Source organism: Poecilia reticulata, chromosome 5 (assembly GCF_904066995.2).
Source record: "Poecilia reticulata chromosome 5, P_reticulata-male-v2, whole genome shotgun sequence".
NCBI lineage: Eukaryota > Metazoa > Chordata > Actinopteri > Cyprinodontiformes > Poeciliidae > Poecilia > Poecilia reticulata.
Genome location: NC_088834.1, coordinates 12486230 through 12504516, shown reverse-complemented (window position 1 = coordinate 12504516; position 18287 = coordinate 12486230). Strand labels below are relative to the sequence as shown.

At 39.1% G+C, this 18287-nt stretch overlaps 2 protein-coding genes across 5 annotated transcripts in view; one reads left to right on the top strand and one right to left on the bottom strand.

Annotated features, from left to right (window-relative positions):
* znf362a (zinc finger protein 362a) overlaps positions 1 to 2539 on the bottom strand; it is a 24820-nt gene extending 22281 nt beyond the window's left edge. Inside the window, exon 1 of one of the 2 annotated variants that reach the window (XM_081607036.1) lies at positions 2273 to 2539. The gene's annotated coding sequence lies outside the window, so the exon portion shown is untranslated. The remainder of the gene's footprint in view (positions 1 to 2272) is intronic. The other variant, XM_081607037.1, reaches the window with a different exon arrangement.
* The window catches only part of LOC103464475 (uncharacterized), a 24018-nt gene extending 5731 nt beyond the window's left edge, over positions 1 to 18287 (top strand). Inside the window, exons 1-3 of one of the 3 annotated variants that reach the window (XM_008408599.2) lie at positions 12155 to 12225; positions 12667 to 12816; positions 15681 to 18287. In XM_008408599.2, the coding sequence (XP_008406821.1) occupies positions 12669 to 12816; positions 15681 to 16636 (1104 nt within the window). In that variant the 5' untranslated portion in view covers positions 12155 to 12225; positions 12667 to 12668 and the 3' untranslated portion in view covers positions 16637 to 18287. The other 2 variants (XM_008408597.3, XM_008408600.3) reach the window with 2 other exon arrangements.

The following is an 18287-nucleotide window of genomic DNA, read 5'->3' as shown; positions in this document are numbered from 1 at the left end:
TGAAGCAATGCCCTCAAAAACACCAGAAACTAATGTGCCAAATGGAAAACAATCAATAAACCAATCACAAACCTCTGTAGCAAAGGATCATGGGAGGTTTAAACTGCTAATGTTTCTATTTATTTCTATGTTCCTCAACAATATTGTTAAATGTACAATGATTACTTAGGCAACAATATGGTCTTTGCAGCTTTTTGTGTTTAAAAAGAACAGATCATTTTACATTTTATGTCATTTAGTTGAAACAGAAGAGCCTGAAAATGCAACATTAAAGTGTTTGGGTTGCAAAGAAAACACACAGTTTCACTAAACTCCACCAATTTAAAAGTTTGAAAATATGCAACATGCATATTTTCATTTTTAATTGTAAATTTTAAACTGTTTTCAGAAACGGCAAGATCAAATTTGCCTATTTACCACCTGAGTATCAGAACTTAATAATCAGTATATTAGGGCACAGCCACATTTTCACATCTGTTCACTGGTGACCAAGCATTCAGCTTGAATAAATTAAATATGAGCGTCCACTATGCTGTCTCAATTGGACTCTATTTGGGTAAAAACAAATCTGCACCTTGTTTTAATGATGGAAATGTGCAAAAATATGAATAATATTGACCCACTAGTTTAATACACATGAAAAGTGCCACATATATATTTAAAATAAACCTTTAAAATACAGTAGTGTAAGTTGTTATAGAGAAAGTGAAAGGTATCTCAAGTGCAGTGGTTATAAAATGTCATGACATCTCTATAAAAATGGCAGGTTTACAAATGTTTTCACAGCTTTAATTCCAAATCAGTTAGCAGAAATTAAAAAGTAGTAATAATCTGGTTTGCACAAGTGTCCTTAAATTAATACTTAGTTGAAGCACATTTTGATTCAGTTCCAGTTTTCAGATTTATTTGGCCTTATAGAGAATCTTATCATCAAAAAATAAAGTTTAATAAATAAATAAAGTAGGATTTCCTAAACATTTGCTCATCCCCATGTTTTACCTGATGTCATTATTTACAGAGAGGGTACAAAATTCAGCTTATTAAACAAAGGTATCAGTCAGGAGAGGGGGACAAGGACAAAAATAGCTAATTTGACCTAACTATCATAGCATAGTGAGGTTAGTCATTAGTAACTGGAGAAAATATGTAAAAATAGTCACAAATGGAAACTGGATATTCCTTCAAAACTGGTAAAAGACCAGTTAGAAACTGGTGTGATGCTGCTAAGAATCTAAAATAACACTGAATTGCATCCTACATGTGACACCAATCTGCTCTGCACTTCATATATCTGGACTAAAGCGTAGGATTCATTTAAATACCAAACATAAATACCAGGGTCTGAAAGGAGATAGGTCTACCTATTGTAATTTATCATTTACCTCAAAAGCTTTCTTATTAAACTGGACCAGACAGCAAAAATGTTGCAAAAAGTTATACATTTATGTACTATAGTAAAATTATTATTTTTTTAAACGTCGATTTATATCCACTTCAGCTGCTGTGAACGCTTCATACACTGGGTTCTTGAGAAATGGCCTACAGTGAGTTTTTTTTTTAATTAAAAAAAAAAAAGGTGATTAAAAAAAAAAAAGTTAGGAGCAACTTAAGCTAGTTATTGCTTAGAAAGAAACAGACGCAAGCTGATTTCCACATTTAGATTTTCCCCAGCTTTAAAGCATCTCCAAGTGCGAGTTTCCCCCTACAGAGCAGCAATCCTGCAGCGCCTCGGTCTGTCCGCCGCCTCTCCCACATTCTCAGACAGTTTATTAAAAAAATCAGACAAAAGGAAAACAAAAATGGCAGCCCTGTCTTATTTTTATAACCAGCGGACGCCATATTCTGCAGAAAGGACTATTACAAGCAGATAACCCTCCGGGTGTCATTAAAGGCCACTGCGACGCGAATGCATGCGGCAAATTTGCATAAATCGCAGGGATGATTGTTTACTTTGATTTGCAGGTTTGAATAGCCCGGCTTGGCGAGGGGAAAAAAAAAAAAAAAAAACACCACCACACTGACACTTCCTACAGCCATCAGCGTGGCTCTTACACAGCGCCGAGCTGAGCCATAAATCCGATCATCAGGAGGGCTTTTATTTGCACGGTAGCTTAAGACGTCATCTAGTAACATTTAAGCATCGCAAATGCTTATTTTATTATTCCAAGTTCTGCACGACTTTTAAGAGAAGCGGCGGTCCAGCGCAGCGGCTTTGAGCGAGAGGAAAACGGCATAAAGAGGCGGATAATTTTGTACGGAGAGACCAACATACCTGCGCCAGCGAGAGGAGAAGAAACGGAAATTTATAACGGAGCAGGACTCTCCTTTTTCTGCCTGCTTTCAGCCAGACTTCAAGCCTTCCGGGTCGCCTGCTGTTCACTTCTGGGTGCTACAGGCGAGAGGCAGCTGAGAGCACAGAGAGAAAAACCCGTTCAGACCGATTTTTAACCCATTTTCTGGCTCATAATTTTCACCCGATCCGTGCAGATGCCGCAGATGTGCGCGTTGGCGCCGCGGCGCTATAGTAAAAATGAGCGCATAAATAAAAAGGGGGGGGGGGGTTCTACTTTTTTACAAGACCTTCCTGTAGGAGACTACTGTGGGAATAATGAATTATAATATGTGAACGTCTCTCACTTTTTCTCACCCCATGTTTAATATAAACCTCGCAAGTAGTCATTACAGTCAGATGGAGTTGGAGACTAAAAAGGGATGCGCTTATTATATTTTCCGTGTACTGTATCATTGCTGCGTGTCTGTCGGGAGATAATGTGCATTAAAAATGAGTAATCCTGTGAGCTGCAGCAGCATGACAGGATGCTAATGTGCTCTGTGCTTAGCTCAGCAGGAGAGGGCACTGCTGCCACACTGAAAGCCACAGAGCAGCAGCTGGCGGTCCGTCCGCAGGACCCATCACAGGAATGATACTCACAGAGGGAGCTGTTATTGTTTTAGCTTTCAAATTGTTTTATTGCACAACCCTTATTGAGTGTTAGCTGTTCTATAAAAGTGTAAATTGCTCTGGAGCTTTGTTTTAGTTTGAGATTATAAATTGTAATATTGCAAGTACTATGGTGATCAATTATAGTAAAATGTGACAAAAAAGACAAAAAACAAAACAAGAAAAACAGCAGAGCATGTAAGAAACCTGTATTTCATAAAGCAAAATCGGTAGTAGTAATAATAATAATAATAATAATAATAATAATAATAATAATAATGACAACAAATAAAATCTAGGAAATGTAAAAAAATCCAAACAGCAAATTTCATAATATTGCACTAGATTTTTATAAAACATGATGTAGAAAATATATCTTTTTAAATATTTACCAAAAAAAAGCCCAAAATCCTTAGGAGAGCTTTGTTTTTAGTTTTTATTTTATTGAGTTTTTCTGGAATTTCAAGTCATTACTGATAGAAAATGGGACATGCCTCTTTCAATAGATATTAAAACAATCAACTTTCTAAAATAATATTTGTTGTTTATATAGGTATTTCTTTACATTTCATTTAAAAATGTCAAAATGATTTATACGATTCTCAATAATTAATTGACTATGTGATACCACTTTGTTAAATAAATCGATTCGGCGATATATATCGATATTTTCCGCCCTCAGAAAGAATCGATTTTTCATCCGCGAGTATCGATCCGTTAAACCACAGGGGTTCATAGCCTTATAGCTCTTTTTAACGTCTAGTTTGTTACGGCGTAGCAGCAAGGCTCCGCCTCCCTCAGTCTCACTTTCAACATGAGCTTAGAGTGCATATTATAAACTACACACCAGTTTTTAAATTGTGTTAATAGGCCAAGTATAACCGGAGTTATGCTAAAATTAGTAAACCATATTTTTCCGAATGTCAGAGAGCGCTGTGTTTTGAGCAGGAAGACGAAGAGGAAAACCCCCCAGCCGGAATCCGCGGCGCAGTGAGGATTTCCATGATAACAATGGCTGATCGATCATTCTTATTAGCAACAGACAAAGAGTATCAGAGACTGAGAGAACGATGAGATCCTGGCAGTCTGAGAGGCAGCTACTCAGAGATCCAAGCAGGGGAATAGCGGCGCTGCGTAGCTGCAGGGAGTCGATCACTACGGGGTGAGGCGGAGCCACTACTTTAGCAGCTAGTAGTAAACAGCTTACAGCCACGGCTAACTCCGGGAGCCAAGGTAGAAAAGCCTTTTTTCCCATAGTCCAAAAGACTGCATTTGCCAGTGTTCAAAAGAAAAAACACGCAATTATTTGCATATTGAGAGTCTACAGAGGCTGATAATCTCTCCACTCTGCTCCTGGTTTACCATTTAAACTTTTGAGTTTTATGTCAAATCCACATGAATTAAATGACAGAAACTAATTCTCTCACTGCATCTTTGATTCATTTTGTCCAGCTGCAGACTGTTAGACTGTCCAATCAGAGTCAAGTATTGTGTAGTTGGTGCTTTTAATCAGTTTTCAGTTAAGTAAATTCAAGCCTATGGAACACAAAATGTCACTAAAATCACTGTCTTTCTAAAATCTTTCAGAAAATCGCGAAAATGCACTGAATTGTATCGCTCAACAAAAATCGTGATACATATCGTATTGTGACCAGAACGGTGCGGACGTGGGCAGGAGGCGGCGCGCAGCTAGATGAGAGGGAGGCGGCCATACCCCCGTGTTTCCCCGAAAGTAAGGTACGGCTTATATTAGCCGACCCCCCCTGAAACCCCTGATACGTCTTACAATCGGGGAAACACAATGTTTTTTATAATTGCTGACCAGTTTGGTTTTTTTTTTCCAGCAGTTTTTACGGTTTATTTTTGCCGATGAGTTCCTGGTATGTGAAGTCGGATGGCCTCCTTCCCATCACCCTAATCATCAGCTCCCTGCACAGATTTCAGTCAGGACTCTAGTTGGGCCACTACGACAAACTCAAATAAAATAAATCGTTAACATGCACCTGTTATCATAAGTGCTCAGCGCCTACATTTACATTCATGGAAAATGCAAAACTCAAACTGGCATGAAATGAAATCTGGCAGCTGCAGGAAACAAATGCATTTAAATGAAGTTGGAGATATGGGGAGAAGCAAAACAGAGTCCTGTATGCACTGCTAAAACTGGCCTCCTGCTGGACACAGTTTCAGTCTTACGTCTCTGAATCCCCCCTGACAATAAAACACAGTAAAACAGGTGTTTTATTGTCTATGGGAGGAGCAACGTCAGGGTGAAACAACAGAGCAACGTTAGAAAATGGTGCACAGAGCAGAAACATGTCTTGTTTCTAAACAGGAGTATCTTCTGTGTCGCAACTCCCATTCATCAATGTTCCATTAAGTATTTAAAACAATTGAAATCCAGTTGCTTAGAGTCCCAGTTTAATTGATTAACTACAGCCGATAGTTCAGGGGTCTGCAACTTTTACAGCTGCAGCTGTTACCTGACTTCTTGCAAAAGAGACAGCTTGTATGGTGCTGCAGAGGAGGAGCCGCGACCCAAACGCAGACCTTAGTTCTTGACGGGTCGTCACGGGTTCAGGTAAAAAAACTTTTTCTTATAAGTTACTTACCCCCAACTATAACCAAATATGACAGTCTGAGTAAATTAAGGCAAATTAAAACAAATACAATCTACTGGTCCATCCGTGTCCCCCTTCCTCCGCTCACAGTTGATTGTCTCATTATTGTAGAAGCTATCGGCACCAACGCAATGGTTGAGTCTGAAGACGAAAAAAAAACCTGATGACCTGATGACCTTTGCTGCATGTCTTGCATCAAATCACTCTCAAATGAAGGCTTGTTGTAATGCACCCATTCCCCCTTCTGTGCAACACCCAGGTCCGTTTACCAGTTCAGGTACCCGACCAAAACCCCTCAGTGTTGTTACCTTGAGAAATAAGGACATTTGGTTAAATATAAAACAGGCTTTAATGTTGAAGATCATAAAATGTCATTAAGTGGAGCAGACACAGAGTGACGTTCATCGTAAAGCGCTGGGCTCCAATCAGCTCACTGTACGAATGCAACCAACAGGAGCAAAGATTGAGAGTTCAGCTTTTTTTTCATGTAATGTCACAAGGTAATAAATCAGTTTGAAGTTTTATCACTGTCTCTAAGGGGTGTTGTCCTGCCTTAATCACTTTTTGTTATGAGTACGATAGAAGACAGTCGCCAGCCTTAAATGTTGTGCTTATGTGAGCGTGCAGCAGTGGGTATGTGAGCAGATAAAAGAGACGGAAGGACACCAGATCATTTATCCATAACAAGCTGATAAAACATTAAAAAAAGAACTTTTAAGTTTAGATTAAAAAAAACTATGGTGGGAAACTTTTATTTATTCTTTTACTGATTAAAGATTTGCATAAAAAGTACTGACATTTTTTCTGTGTGATGGAAAATGATGTAAAAAAACACACCTATTCCAACCTAATAACAATAAAAACAGATCATAAACTAATTATAGATACCTTTAGTATTATTCTTCATGGAAATTAATTACAGGAAAAAAGCTTAAAAATCTACATGCATTATTATATCTATATTCAAAATCATCTTTATCATTTTAATCCAAGTTTTTAAGAGTCATTGTAAAAAAAAACATCCAAAGAGCCACAGTTTAACAAATAACAGCTTCAAATGTCCCAGAATTTACTATTCAGTACAACAGTTGTGGTTTCTTCACTCAAGGTGGTCAAATGCAAGTTCAGCTGTGGCTTACAGTCTCATAAATAACACTGAATATGACATTTTTCATAATAACTATTATGGCCTTGACCAACATGGGTCATTTCCTCGGCCATTTTCGAGTCCAGATATTGACATGGCCTTGATGAAACCAGATTGAACAATGTTCAAGTGAATCCCCTTGAAAATTATGGGCTTAATATTTTTTATTCACTTGTTCACTTTCTGCGGTGAAGAGTTTGTTAATGTAGAGGAAAAGAAGTACAAATAAATTCACTTTATAACAACATTTTGCTGAAAGGATCACTTTAAAGAATGTATCACTGAACACATTCCTATAGAATCAGACCAGGAAACTAAAGATACAAAAATAAAAAAGCACAAACTACATGAGACAAACACAGCCAATGTAATGTGACTGTTTCTGTAAGACGTTCAGTGGGCAGCTGAGCAGACATCGATGTTTTGATGAGCAAAACATTGACTGGAGAGCGCTTATTCAAAAGATACAGAACAACTTCCGTTTAAAACTACAACATCCAGTCTAATAAAACCTCTGAGATGAGGACGAGATGAACTCATCTGAAAATATTTGACTTGTTTATTTGAAAGATCTTCCAAAGTTTGCAGATTCTCACTAGATTATATGAGAGCTTTTCATGAGTCTCTGCAGAATGTTTCCAGTATAGAAGTGTTTATTTCTGTATGCATGAGCTGAATAATGTACCCGGTGGCACTGCATAGCAACTATTTCTTACATTTATTTAATATAAAATAAATTATTGTTTTAAAGGTAAAGGTCATTTTATTTATATAGCACATTTTCAGCAACAAGGCAATACAAAGTGCTTTACAGGAGTCAAAAGGAAATACAAACAAAATAAACCAAAGGGTATTTGGTTTATTTTGGTATTACTTTGGTATTTGGTATTATTTTGGTATTTGGTCTGCTCAGCTGCCCACTGAACGTCTTACAGAAACAGTCACATTACATTGGCTGTGTTTGTCTCATGTAGTTTCTGCTTTGGTTTGGTTTATTTTGTTTGTATTTCCTTTTGACTCCTGTAAAGCACTTTGTATTAACCCTAAACCAAAAACAAAAAAAGAATCTAATGTTGATCTAAAGTATGTAAACTAAGTGCTCCTGTTCATGGTTTCATGCTCTGGTCTAATTCCATCTTTGGGTTGGGCTTTAGATGTCTAGTTTGCTTATTGATGACTTGGAGGTTTTGAACCTCCCGTCTCAACTTGAGATCGATTGTTCAACTCAAAGAAAAAGGTTCATTCTTTCAATTGAAAACTCTTTTGTTGTCCAGTTTACGTATCACAAAGAAACTGAAACCTTCATGGTATCACTAATCCTGGGCCTCCAATATATCTTGTATTTAAACATACATTTATGACTTTAAATGTATGAGTCTTTGTAGAACGATTATATTGTTTGTGCAGCTTTAGTCAGGAAATGGGTTATGAAGTGTTCCAGGTCACTTTGACATGAAAAGAATGGTTGAGCTTCAGTAAAGGTAATTTGGATCCAAGAAGTTAGAAGGAAGTTAAGTTTGGATAGATGAGGAAATGACAACTCGACAATACTGTAGCTGTGGGATTACTGGAATTATCCATACACTTCGCTGGGACGTGAGCCAAGAAAAAATATCCTGTGATACTGTTGGTCGAAACTTCTAAATACAATAGACATAAAATCTTGTAAAAGGTCTTGGAACCATTACAAAGTAGGAGTAACTATTGAATTTGTAACCTGTAGGTAGAAATAAATCTCCAGGTCGGCCTGATTGGAGCAGTGAGAAATACGAGTCCTGTGTGATAATTTTTTTCATTCCCTGAGTTTGCCACTTTTCATCCCCCACATAAAAAGGTTCAGAAAAATCTACAGCAGTACTTCAAAAGGAGGTGATTTGGTTACTCTGTGTCAAGGTAGAGGAGCAGAAATCTGCTGTGCTGCCTTGACCTTTAGTTTTCTGCAAATAGAACAACTTGAAACAAAGTCTTTTGCAAGCTGTCTCCCTATCCAAATCTAAATTTGTTCTCTGACTTGAGTCAGCGTGTCTCTTACACCATGTAACAAGGCGGCCGTTTTGCGGTTGGATTTTACAATGATGAAGATTTCAGGAGGCAGAGTCAGGTGGAAACAGCAGTGGGTTTATTCTCCTCACAGCATCAATACACAGACAATAATTATTCTCTTCACAGGTGAAAACTGAAGGCTTAAATAGTCTCAGCTGTGTTGGACTCAACCACTTCCACTTCACAGTGGGATCTCCCTTAACAAATCTCCACCTATTTAAATAAAATACACTTTAATAAATATAAACATTTAAATTTACTTTTTATAAATATTTAATATTTTATCCTACACCAAATGAAACACCACAAAAACCCATAAACGATTATCTCCCCACACTTTTCAATGGCCTCTCCCAGAACCTATAAATGGTGTCTGGACCCCTGGGGTAGTATTTGCCCAAACACCCTGGAGAGGACACAGAAAAGACAGGCGAGTCACTCAATATCAGCACTCCACACTTTACAGATTATGCACACACATTTGTTCAGTTTTACCCACCAGTAGCTCATTGCTCTGAGTAACAATTATCCTCCCTCCACAGGTAACCAGCTAACTTTCCAATGAGGAGCAGCTGTGCAGAGCCTAGAACAAAAGGCTACATGCTAATTACTAAAAATACTCAATAAATACCATTAAAGCTTCTCGTGTGCAAATTGCTATTTATGTGCAAATCTCTGCTTAAAGTGCAGTGCTAAATAAAGTGCTTGTTCATAAAGTGCATTTAAAGTGCTATACAGTGATTTAAGTAAAAGTAGACCCAGTAATGAAGCTCTCTTCATTACACACCAGAATGCCTCACCCTTTCATGACATGACTGAACTAATAGTTCAGAATATTGTGATTTGTTGGCAGTATCCAGGTTGTTCTCTGAAACTAAGATCTGAGTTCTGCAGTCTTCCCCCAACACTTAATAGACCATTTTAATCTAAAAATATTTTCAAATTTTTGATTTCAGAATCTGCTTTCACATTCTGTTTTGACCTGGGATATTTCAGACCTAAAACAACTCTCTTGTGTAGCCTTTATGTGGTACATTTCATTGCACTAAGTTCTTCTGCAGTTAACTCTCCCTGAACCTTCTGACAAGACCTTGTGTTGGTAACAAATCGTTTTCAGGGATTATTAATACAGTCGTAAGCTTGCTGTACCTCTCTAAATTTGACAGAGGTTTAGTTTGCTTGCATCACAGTAGTCATGCAACTTTACGTTGTGGTACCACCTGGGAATGGCACCAGATGCAACAGTGGTAGCTCCATACGCCACTGTTCCCATTCCTCTGTCAAAGCAGTGACTAATGGTTCATCCCAGCTGAGTCCTCTCTCCCACATTTCTTGGAAAAGGCACTTCACTCTGACAGGAAAAGGAGTAAGAAACTTAATAGGGTCAAATATACGAGCTGATGTCCGTAGTACACTTCTCTTTGTATTTTCTCTGTCCTCCAAAATGTCCATTAGTGCCTTTTGATTAAACACAAAATAATCGTGTTCCGGTCTCCAAACTAGGCCCAGTAGTGTAAAGCACATTTCCACAGGACTATGTATCACTCACAACTCTACTCCATCCTCTTTTACCACAGCATGATGGAGCATGTAGTATTTCACAGTGTCTTGGTTCGCTTCCCCTGGTTTGTCATCCAGAAGCTGGTCTTTGGCTATGTTCACACTGCAGTCTGAGGTGACCCAATTCCGATTTTTTTTTTTTTTTTTTGCCTTAATGCGACCTGCATCTGATCTTTTTATGACAGTCTGAACAACACAAGTCAGATTTTTTTCGAATGCGACCCAGGCCACTTGGATATCCGATACGTATCTGATCTTTTCAAATGTGACCTGAATCTGAATGGCCAGATCACATTCAACCAACTCGAACGTCATTGATACTCGACAAATGTCACCACTCTACGTCCTGATACACGCAAGCGAGAAGAAAAACAACCCTGGCGAACCTTTATGAGGATTAAGTTGTTAATGTGCTGGCTGGATGCTCCACCATTAGCATTCATGCTTACTTCCGCAAACGCTGAGCACTTCTTTTTTTATGGCATTTAGCAAGACAAGTCACATCTATGTGTGACGTTATTGTGCCCTCTACTGCGCATGCGGGACACTTAAAAGTCGTTTGCAGTTCACATTGGAGATCACATACAATCGAAGCCTGGACTCTCCTTGTCCACCTCCTCCTCCTCTAGTCGGGTTAACAGCTTAGTCGTTGCGGTACGGATGGTAGGCCGTTTCCTCTGTTACCGCACTAATGCTTCCGTCATGATGGCTGCTAAACTGAACCGTTAGCTTCACTTCATTCAGAAAAATAAACAAAGTCCTTATTCCCGGGTTTCAGCAACAAAATATTGCACAGTGAAAGCTTCTTCAATCATAACGGACGTTGTTAAGATGTCTGCTGGACATCTGAACTACAAACAACGGCGACAGCTGATAACGATAAAGGCTGTTCGTAACCTAGCAACCGAAGACACCAAAAGACAAAAGCAGATCCTGCTAAGCATTCTTCAAAATAAAAGACTTCCTCTCTTCAAATATATAATGCTTTGCACCTAAATATGTTTCGCCTCACCCTTTTGTAACAATTCTGTTAAATTCAGTGAATAATATTAATCATGTAAATTATGCTTAATATTTGACTGCATTAAGTGACTAGTCATGTAAATTATTCTTAAGTGCCAAGTCACAATACAGATGTTAAATATAGAAACTTTATAGGAAATAAAGTATTTTTTGTAGTATTTTTCTTTTCTTTTTACAAATACAAACATCCCATAGAATAACTCACTTTATTGCAAAAATGTTGTGTCTTTCTTTGTTTTAAAACCTAAAAATTATGGTTCTTTAAATACAAGAATACATTTTCTATTGCAGATATTTATCAAAAAATATAAGCAATCTTTTTTTTTTTTTTTTTCCAAAAGCCTATGTAACATTTGTGGCTCAAGTTTTGGCTCTTTCTATTACAAAGGTTGCAGACTCCATGTTGCTTGTAAAAACTGCTACAGGATACCTTTGCCTTATAAAGTAATTTATAATTCATGCATAGATTGCACCATGGCATTAAAATGCGCCATTTGACCTGGCTTTATATAACGTCCTGCATGGTGTGTATTCAACATTTAACCTGAACAAACTGGATGCAGAGGAGTTGTTTTCACACCCATGGCCTACATCAGCAGGTTTCTCTTTAAAGACTCACACATAAACAAACACGTTGCATCTGTTTGCATGGCTAGCTAGTTGTTCCACTGGTTTTGTAGCTTGCACAAACACAGCCACACCCTCCAGAAATGCACAAGCGCTGTCACCTCCAAAGGCCAGGTGCAGGAAGGGCAGGGGCGGTGGCGGCGGGGGGGTAGGGACGGCTCGTTATCCCCGTGAGGGTGGAGCAAAAGGGGGAGGTGAGGAAAGCGGATGAAGCATTTGAAGCTTATTTTGACATGCCGCTCGTCAGGCTCTTGTGAGAGCAGGTAAGAACTAATAACCCCATGGCAGCTGTTCTCTTTCTCTCTAGAGATTTATTTGCTTCAGTAAGGCATTTTTTAATCTCTTAAAGATTATGAAAATATCTAACCTCCGGTTTGAACCAGTGTGAATGTGCGGTTTTGTGGTTTGGTTTATCTGAATTATTTGAATCATTCTTGTTGACTCAGGGACACAGCTGAACTCGTCCCTGAGCTCTGTCTGGTCCAGGGTTCATCACCAGTGGACGCAAGCAAATATTGATCCAAAACTCTTGGAGCACTCACTGACGAGTCTTTTTTATTATGATTAATTTTAGCACAATCTCACAGAAGATATTCCACTTGTGTAGCTGGATTATTACCTGCAGCGTTCCTGACATTCTTGAGCTCCTCCTCCCCGAGGCGGAAAGAAAATCCTGTTGGTCCATGTTTGTTGTTTCCTTGCAGCCATGGATGGTGTGTTGGAAGGAGCGGTGGTGTTGTCTGCGTGTAAACTGGTCTGCAGTTTTCTCGTCCTGCCGTCTCTGGCTGCGTCCCACAGTCCTGTCAGCTTCTGCTGCTGCTCCCTCTTGATCTTCACAGACTTCCTGGTCACAGGTAAGGACAAAGTCAGGTGCACCACTTAACCTGCACCTCTAATTCAACATGTTCGTAGTTCATTTTTGTCCACAAAGCGCTCCCAAAGCCCCAGTAAACAAGCTAAAAATGTAACACCAATATCAGCAAACTGCTCCTTCATGGTGTTTTAGATTTGCAGTCCTGATGCCCTGAAGGTTGGCGTTTTGCTGACCTCCAGTGGTTCTAGCTTTCATTTTGCTGAAGTGATGCCAGTGGAGTTCAGATGTGGTCGCAGGTGCTGCAGAGTGTTTATCCTTCACCCCCACCCAAATGTGGTGCAGGGCGTGATCAAACATTAAACCTGTGTGAAGCTTTTAAACACTAATTTACCTTTTGATCCTGGTGACTCAAAGCCTTCTGCAGGTTTAAGACGATTCGCTTCAGTTATGTGGCAACAATTCAACGATCACCCCGACAAATCTCAAATCACATCGAGCTAAATTTAATCCAATTAAATTCCAAATACATTCAAATTAATCCAGTTGTGTAATCAGATCCAGACAATGTTTGACTCTTTAACTATTGCATTTGCTGTAAGTTATATAAAAACCTCTGAACTTTTAGTCAACTGGCCGCGATCTATGAGAAAGTGACGAAAGTTGTGATCTGTCAAACAGGTGAACTTACTGATAGTGACATGTTGGTTTAAATCTTCCTTAAGACAAATGTAAGATTCACCTTAACAATCAAAATCTAAGAAAACATTGAAGCTGAGGCATATTAAGTTAGTATTATGTGAGCTTTAGTGAAATTTATATAAAGCAACAAAGAACTTTGTTAATCTAAAGTACTTTTTAATATTTTTGGACAGGAATCTCAGCTACATTTTAACCATATAAATGTTTGTATTTGTAAATATTATGCTCCATAAATACCTTCCATCATTTATTTAACTTTATGTCAGGGCGTGTTACTGAAACTGCACAATGATTGGCAGATGTGTCACCATTGAAATATCAAATATTATATTTATACCTCAAAGGACTGTTTGGATAATAATAATTGTTCCCTAATATAGTCCAAGTGTTGTGAACTTGTATTTTTCACACTAATGTAATATTCAGCAAGTCTCACAGCTACAGATGTTCACACCAGAAAAAAATTATGTTTCACAAATGCTAAAAGTAATAAAGTTATGGAAACAAAGGTGAAAAAGAGAGAAAATAAAAACAAACTGATATCATCATCTGATGCCTCACAATAATTAGCACTATCTCAAGATTTTCTATTATTGCACAATGCTGCTGTGTAAGGCATTACTTTTATTTTTAAATGTCAAAAATCTGCCACACACTGCAAAAACTCAAAATCTTACCAAGTATTTTTGGTCTAGTTTCTAGTGCAAATATCTTAGTTGTACACTTGAAATAAGACAAAACTAACTTATAAGTAACTTTTCAGAAAGACATAGGAGCTTGTTTTAAGTCAGTACTTTCTTCATATTGTTGAAAACGCACTAGTCCCATTAACTGATTATTTTACTTATAACGCGGGAAACATCTCTTATTATAAGTGAAATTATCTGCCAATGATGGAACTAGTACTTTTCCATCAATATGAAGGAATTACTGACTTAAAACAAACTCCTAAATTTAGCTGAAACGTTACTAATAAGTTATTTGTGTCTTATTTCAAGTGTACAACTAAGATATTTGCACTTTGCATGAGAAACTACACCAGAAATACTTGGTAAGATTTTGTTTTCGCAGTGCAGATTTTCATTTTTTAACCTTGATCTCAAATGTATGAATCCACAAATAAAAAAAAGAAATCATAATCTACAGAAAAATGTTGTCAAACTGTGCTGTCTTTGGTATTTTTCATAGATTCTCTCAATGAAATTGGATCTAATTTTGTCTTTGACGGAGGCTGTGATTATCAAAGTGCCTAAATTTCTCAGTCAGAAGAGAACTGGACTTCTTCTTATAGACGTTTCACCTCTGAATACAAGCACACACCAAATGTACTAAAAAGAAACATGGATCTTTGCTTTTACGCTACATAATTCTGCATTACTTTGTGTTTTTTGTGCTGTCTGGAAGGAGGTGGATCAACATGATGTGCATATCTAATGATAAAAAGGTTTTTAGCAAATAAAGGGCTTGATCAAAAGGACTTTAGGAAGTGAACACATTTAAAATCTGAACTCCTTACCTTGAAGTACTATCTAAACACACGTCTTGGATTTGAATGTGTAATGCACATGCCCTGTTTCTCTCTGTCTGCACCTCATCCACTGATTAGGTTCTTGGCCAGAACAGCAGAAGCTTCTTATCTGAATGTTCCTGCCTGTTCAGGGTCAGCGTTGCTTCACTGATCACTTTCTCTGCTTTCACTTGGTTCTTTCTGCTGCTTGTGAATTTAATGTAGCTTATTGAGGTGAAGCTGTGTGCAGCTGGTATCAGTATTAGCTCTCTTGCTGAACATGCAACACAAGCCAGTCGAGGTTCTGCACTCAGGTGGACCCGACTCGACCTTTTATCAAGAGTTTCAGTGAAGACAGGTGTGCACCAAGGAGATGTCCTCTACCCACTCCTCTCTGGTCGACGTTATCATGTGGAAAGCATTCAAAGGCTGGGTGGGAGTTGGTTTTGGTAATTACAGCTCACATTTTGCAAACACTGATGCCAAGGCTTCAGATTTCTTACATGACATCATACCTGCCGATAAAGCAGCTCAGATAAAGTAACAGTCTTCCACTACTTTGAGGATTTCTTAACTTTTCTCTAAGCTTACTGCAATATGAAATGCTTCCATTGAGTTAATTCATTGTTAAAAAGCCAACCTATGTGTTTTTACTGGTAGTTGGGCTTCTGCTGACTCTCTGTTTTGTGTTCCCACAGGTTTCCTGAGTTTTCTTTGCATCTTGAAGTTCTGGCTGACTGAGCTGAACCCACCAGGTGACGTCATTGCCCTGCGTTTCCTGCTCTTCCTCAGTCACACCTATGGAGCAGTGCTGCTCCTCACCACGTTTCTGACCGCTACGGAGACCCTGATCAGGTTGCTGTGGCCGCATGCTCCAGCTGATCCCAGGACGATTTTCTGTAATGGCGAGGAGGAAGAGGACGGCAGCGTCTCGGATGAAGGCGAAAGCTTGCCACAGGTGGTGGGGTTCTTCTGCTGCCTGTCGGTGTGGATCGCCGTGGCGTTCAGTGTCCGGTGGCACTGGCAGCTGGAGGAAGGGTGGACGGCGGCTTGTCTGGACAAAACCGACTCTCTCATCAGATGTCTTCCTAACCTCTTCAGTCCCATGCACAGAGTCATGGATCCCTACTGGAGCCTGGCCTTCCTGGTTCTCCTCGGGCTGCTGATGACCGTCAGCACGGGCCTGCAGAGGAGAAACCAGACCTCTGCAGAACCAAAGAGAACACAACCGTACGAGGATGGAGCGGCGCCTGCAGCCTCCAAGCCGCTTCATCCAGAAATGTTTACCTCAAAGTGTGTTGATGGAGACTTTCCCCTCATCTCCCATGACTGCTTGTCCGAAGAGATGGGAAGACAGGAGTTCAAGAGGACTCAGAAACATTTTCCCCTGGATTCAGCCAGAGTGCAGAGCTTAGATTCGAATCAAACCCGCCTGAGCAGACGGAATCGGTGGGGTTTTCCAAACCTGGAGGAGAATACAGTAATAGCGCTTGTTAGCGTGCTCTGCATGTTCACTCTTCCCTTCTACCTCAGCGTGAACACTTTTCTAATCAGGACTATAGACTCTGTGCTGAATGGATGCATCAAGTTTTTACTTTCGTCTGTGGCCAACAGCAGTGACACGTCGGCCTCTCTCAGAGTCTCACAGGTTTAAGAAACAAAGCCAGACTTCAGCCGATGAGCGTTTGCAGCAGAACCATGAAGAGTGGTCCCAGTGTGCAGACGGCTGTTCTACCTGTTGACGCTGCTCTGACAGGAGAGTAAGCACACCTTCCCAGGCAGCTTTTCACATGTTGGGGATAGTATTTGTAGAGTGCAGAGAGGTGCTGAGGAGGCAGGTCGAGGCGTGCTTGCAGAGAGACACCAAGCACTTTTTAAACTCCTCGGGGCATCGGCTTCCTCAGACGTTTGTCTTTGCACAAAGCCACAGTTTAAGTGAGATGGATCCAGGGGCAAACAGCATCTTTCAATGTGTAACATAAAGTCTGCTGATGCTGCCTGACATGAAGATATGTGTAATGAAAACCAAGGGACTCCAGGGCAAACAGATGGAGTTTTTTCTGCTATTATGGAGTCATCCAGACCGTCTCTGTGCCTTGAAAATCATCCATGTTTGTTTTTTACATTTTTGCCTTAGTGATGTTTGAGTGGGGTGTTAAGGGAGAGAACAGCACTAAGTTGTGTATGAAGTGAAATAAAAAAGGAGAAGTTTTCACCAAGAAAAATCTGAGAAGTGTGGCCAAATTAACCCAATCACACACATTCATACACCAATAAGCTGATCAATAAGTAATGTGGGGTTAAAACTAAACTTGTCATTCTAAAGAAAGAAGCATCATTCAGTTCCTGTTTCAGATTCTTCTGAAACTTGTAACTTTAATATTCTGTTCATCTGCTGGAGGTGGTGAAGAGGCTGTTTTGCATAAACAAAATGTTTTTTTTTATTCAATTTGCATTTCCTGCAGACATGACCACTCTGCAACAAGAACAACCAGGTGCAAAGTTAGAAGAATATCATGTAGTTAGAAGACATATGATGGCTGAACATGTCTTTATATGCAATGACTTGCCACAGGCTTTTGTAAGATTTAAGTCTAAGCAAAGTTGGTACTTATTTCAGCCATAGAGGAATTAAAATCCTCTACTGACACTCAAAGCAAGATAAATGGCACTTGTATCTCACTGACATGAAGTTAAAGTAAACATTCCCTATTTTAGATCAGTTGCAACTTTTCAAATACATAGGTTTACTCACACTAATATTTTTACCTTTAGGAAATTTGTGAAATCTTGAATGATGATGCAATAGCTCCTGATAGGCTGATTCACAATATCTGAGTTTTTATGGACGTGTGCTCCTGGTTGTATTTTAAAGCAACAACCTTAAACACAAAGGCCTCTTGTGTGACCTCACGAAAAATCAGATGAATTCAGGGACGATGTCAGAAAGAAAGGTGACACGTTCATCTGTTCAAACAGCTATGAACACTGAAAGACGCCATGGAGACGTGATTTGGGGCGAAATGTGAAAAATCAAGAACAAAACGAAAATGTCGCGTAAAGATTCTGGCTGAAGCTGGTGAGAAAAGCTACGTTTACATTTCCCATAATTTGACATTTTGAAATTAAAATTGCTTCATAGAAACACACCGATTTCTAAAAAATTGGTTTTTCGATAAAATGTTTTGCTGCTAGGATGAAGTGTTTGAAATTAGTGTATTTTGCAAAACTGCAATGGAGACACAAGTCACATGATCAACAACCGGAACGTTAAGTACGTTGCTCAATAATAATTATATGACTTT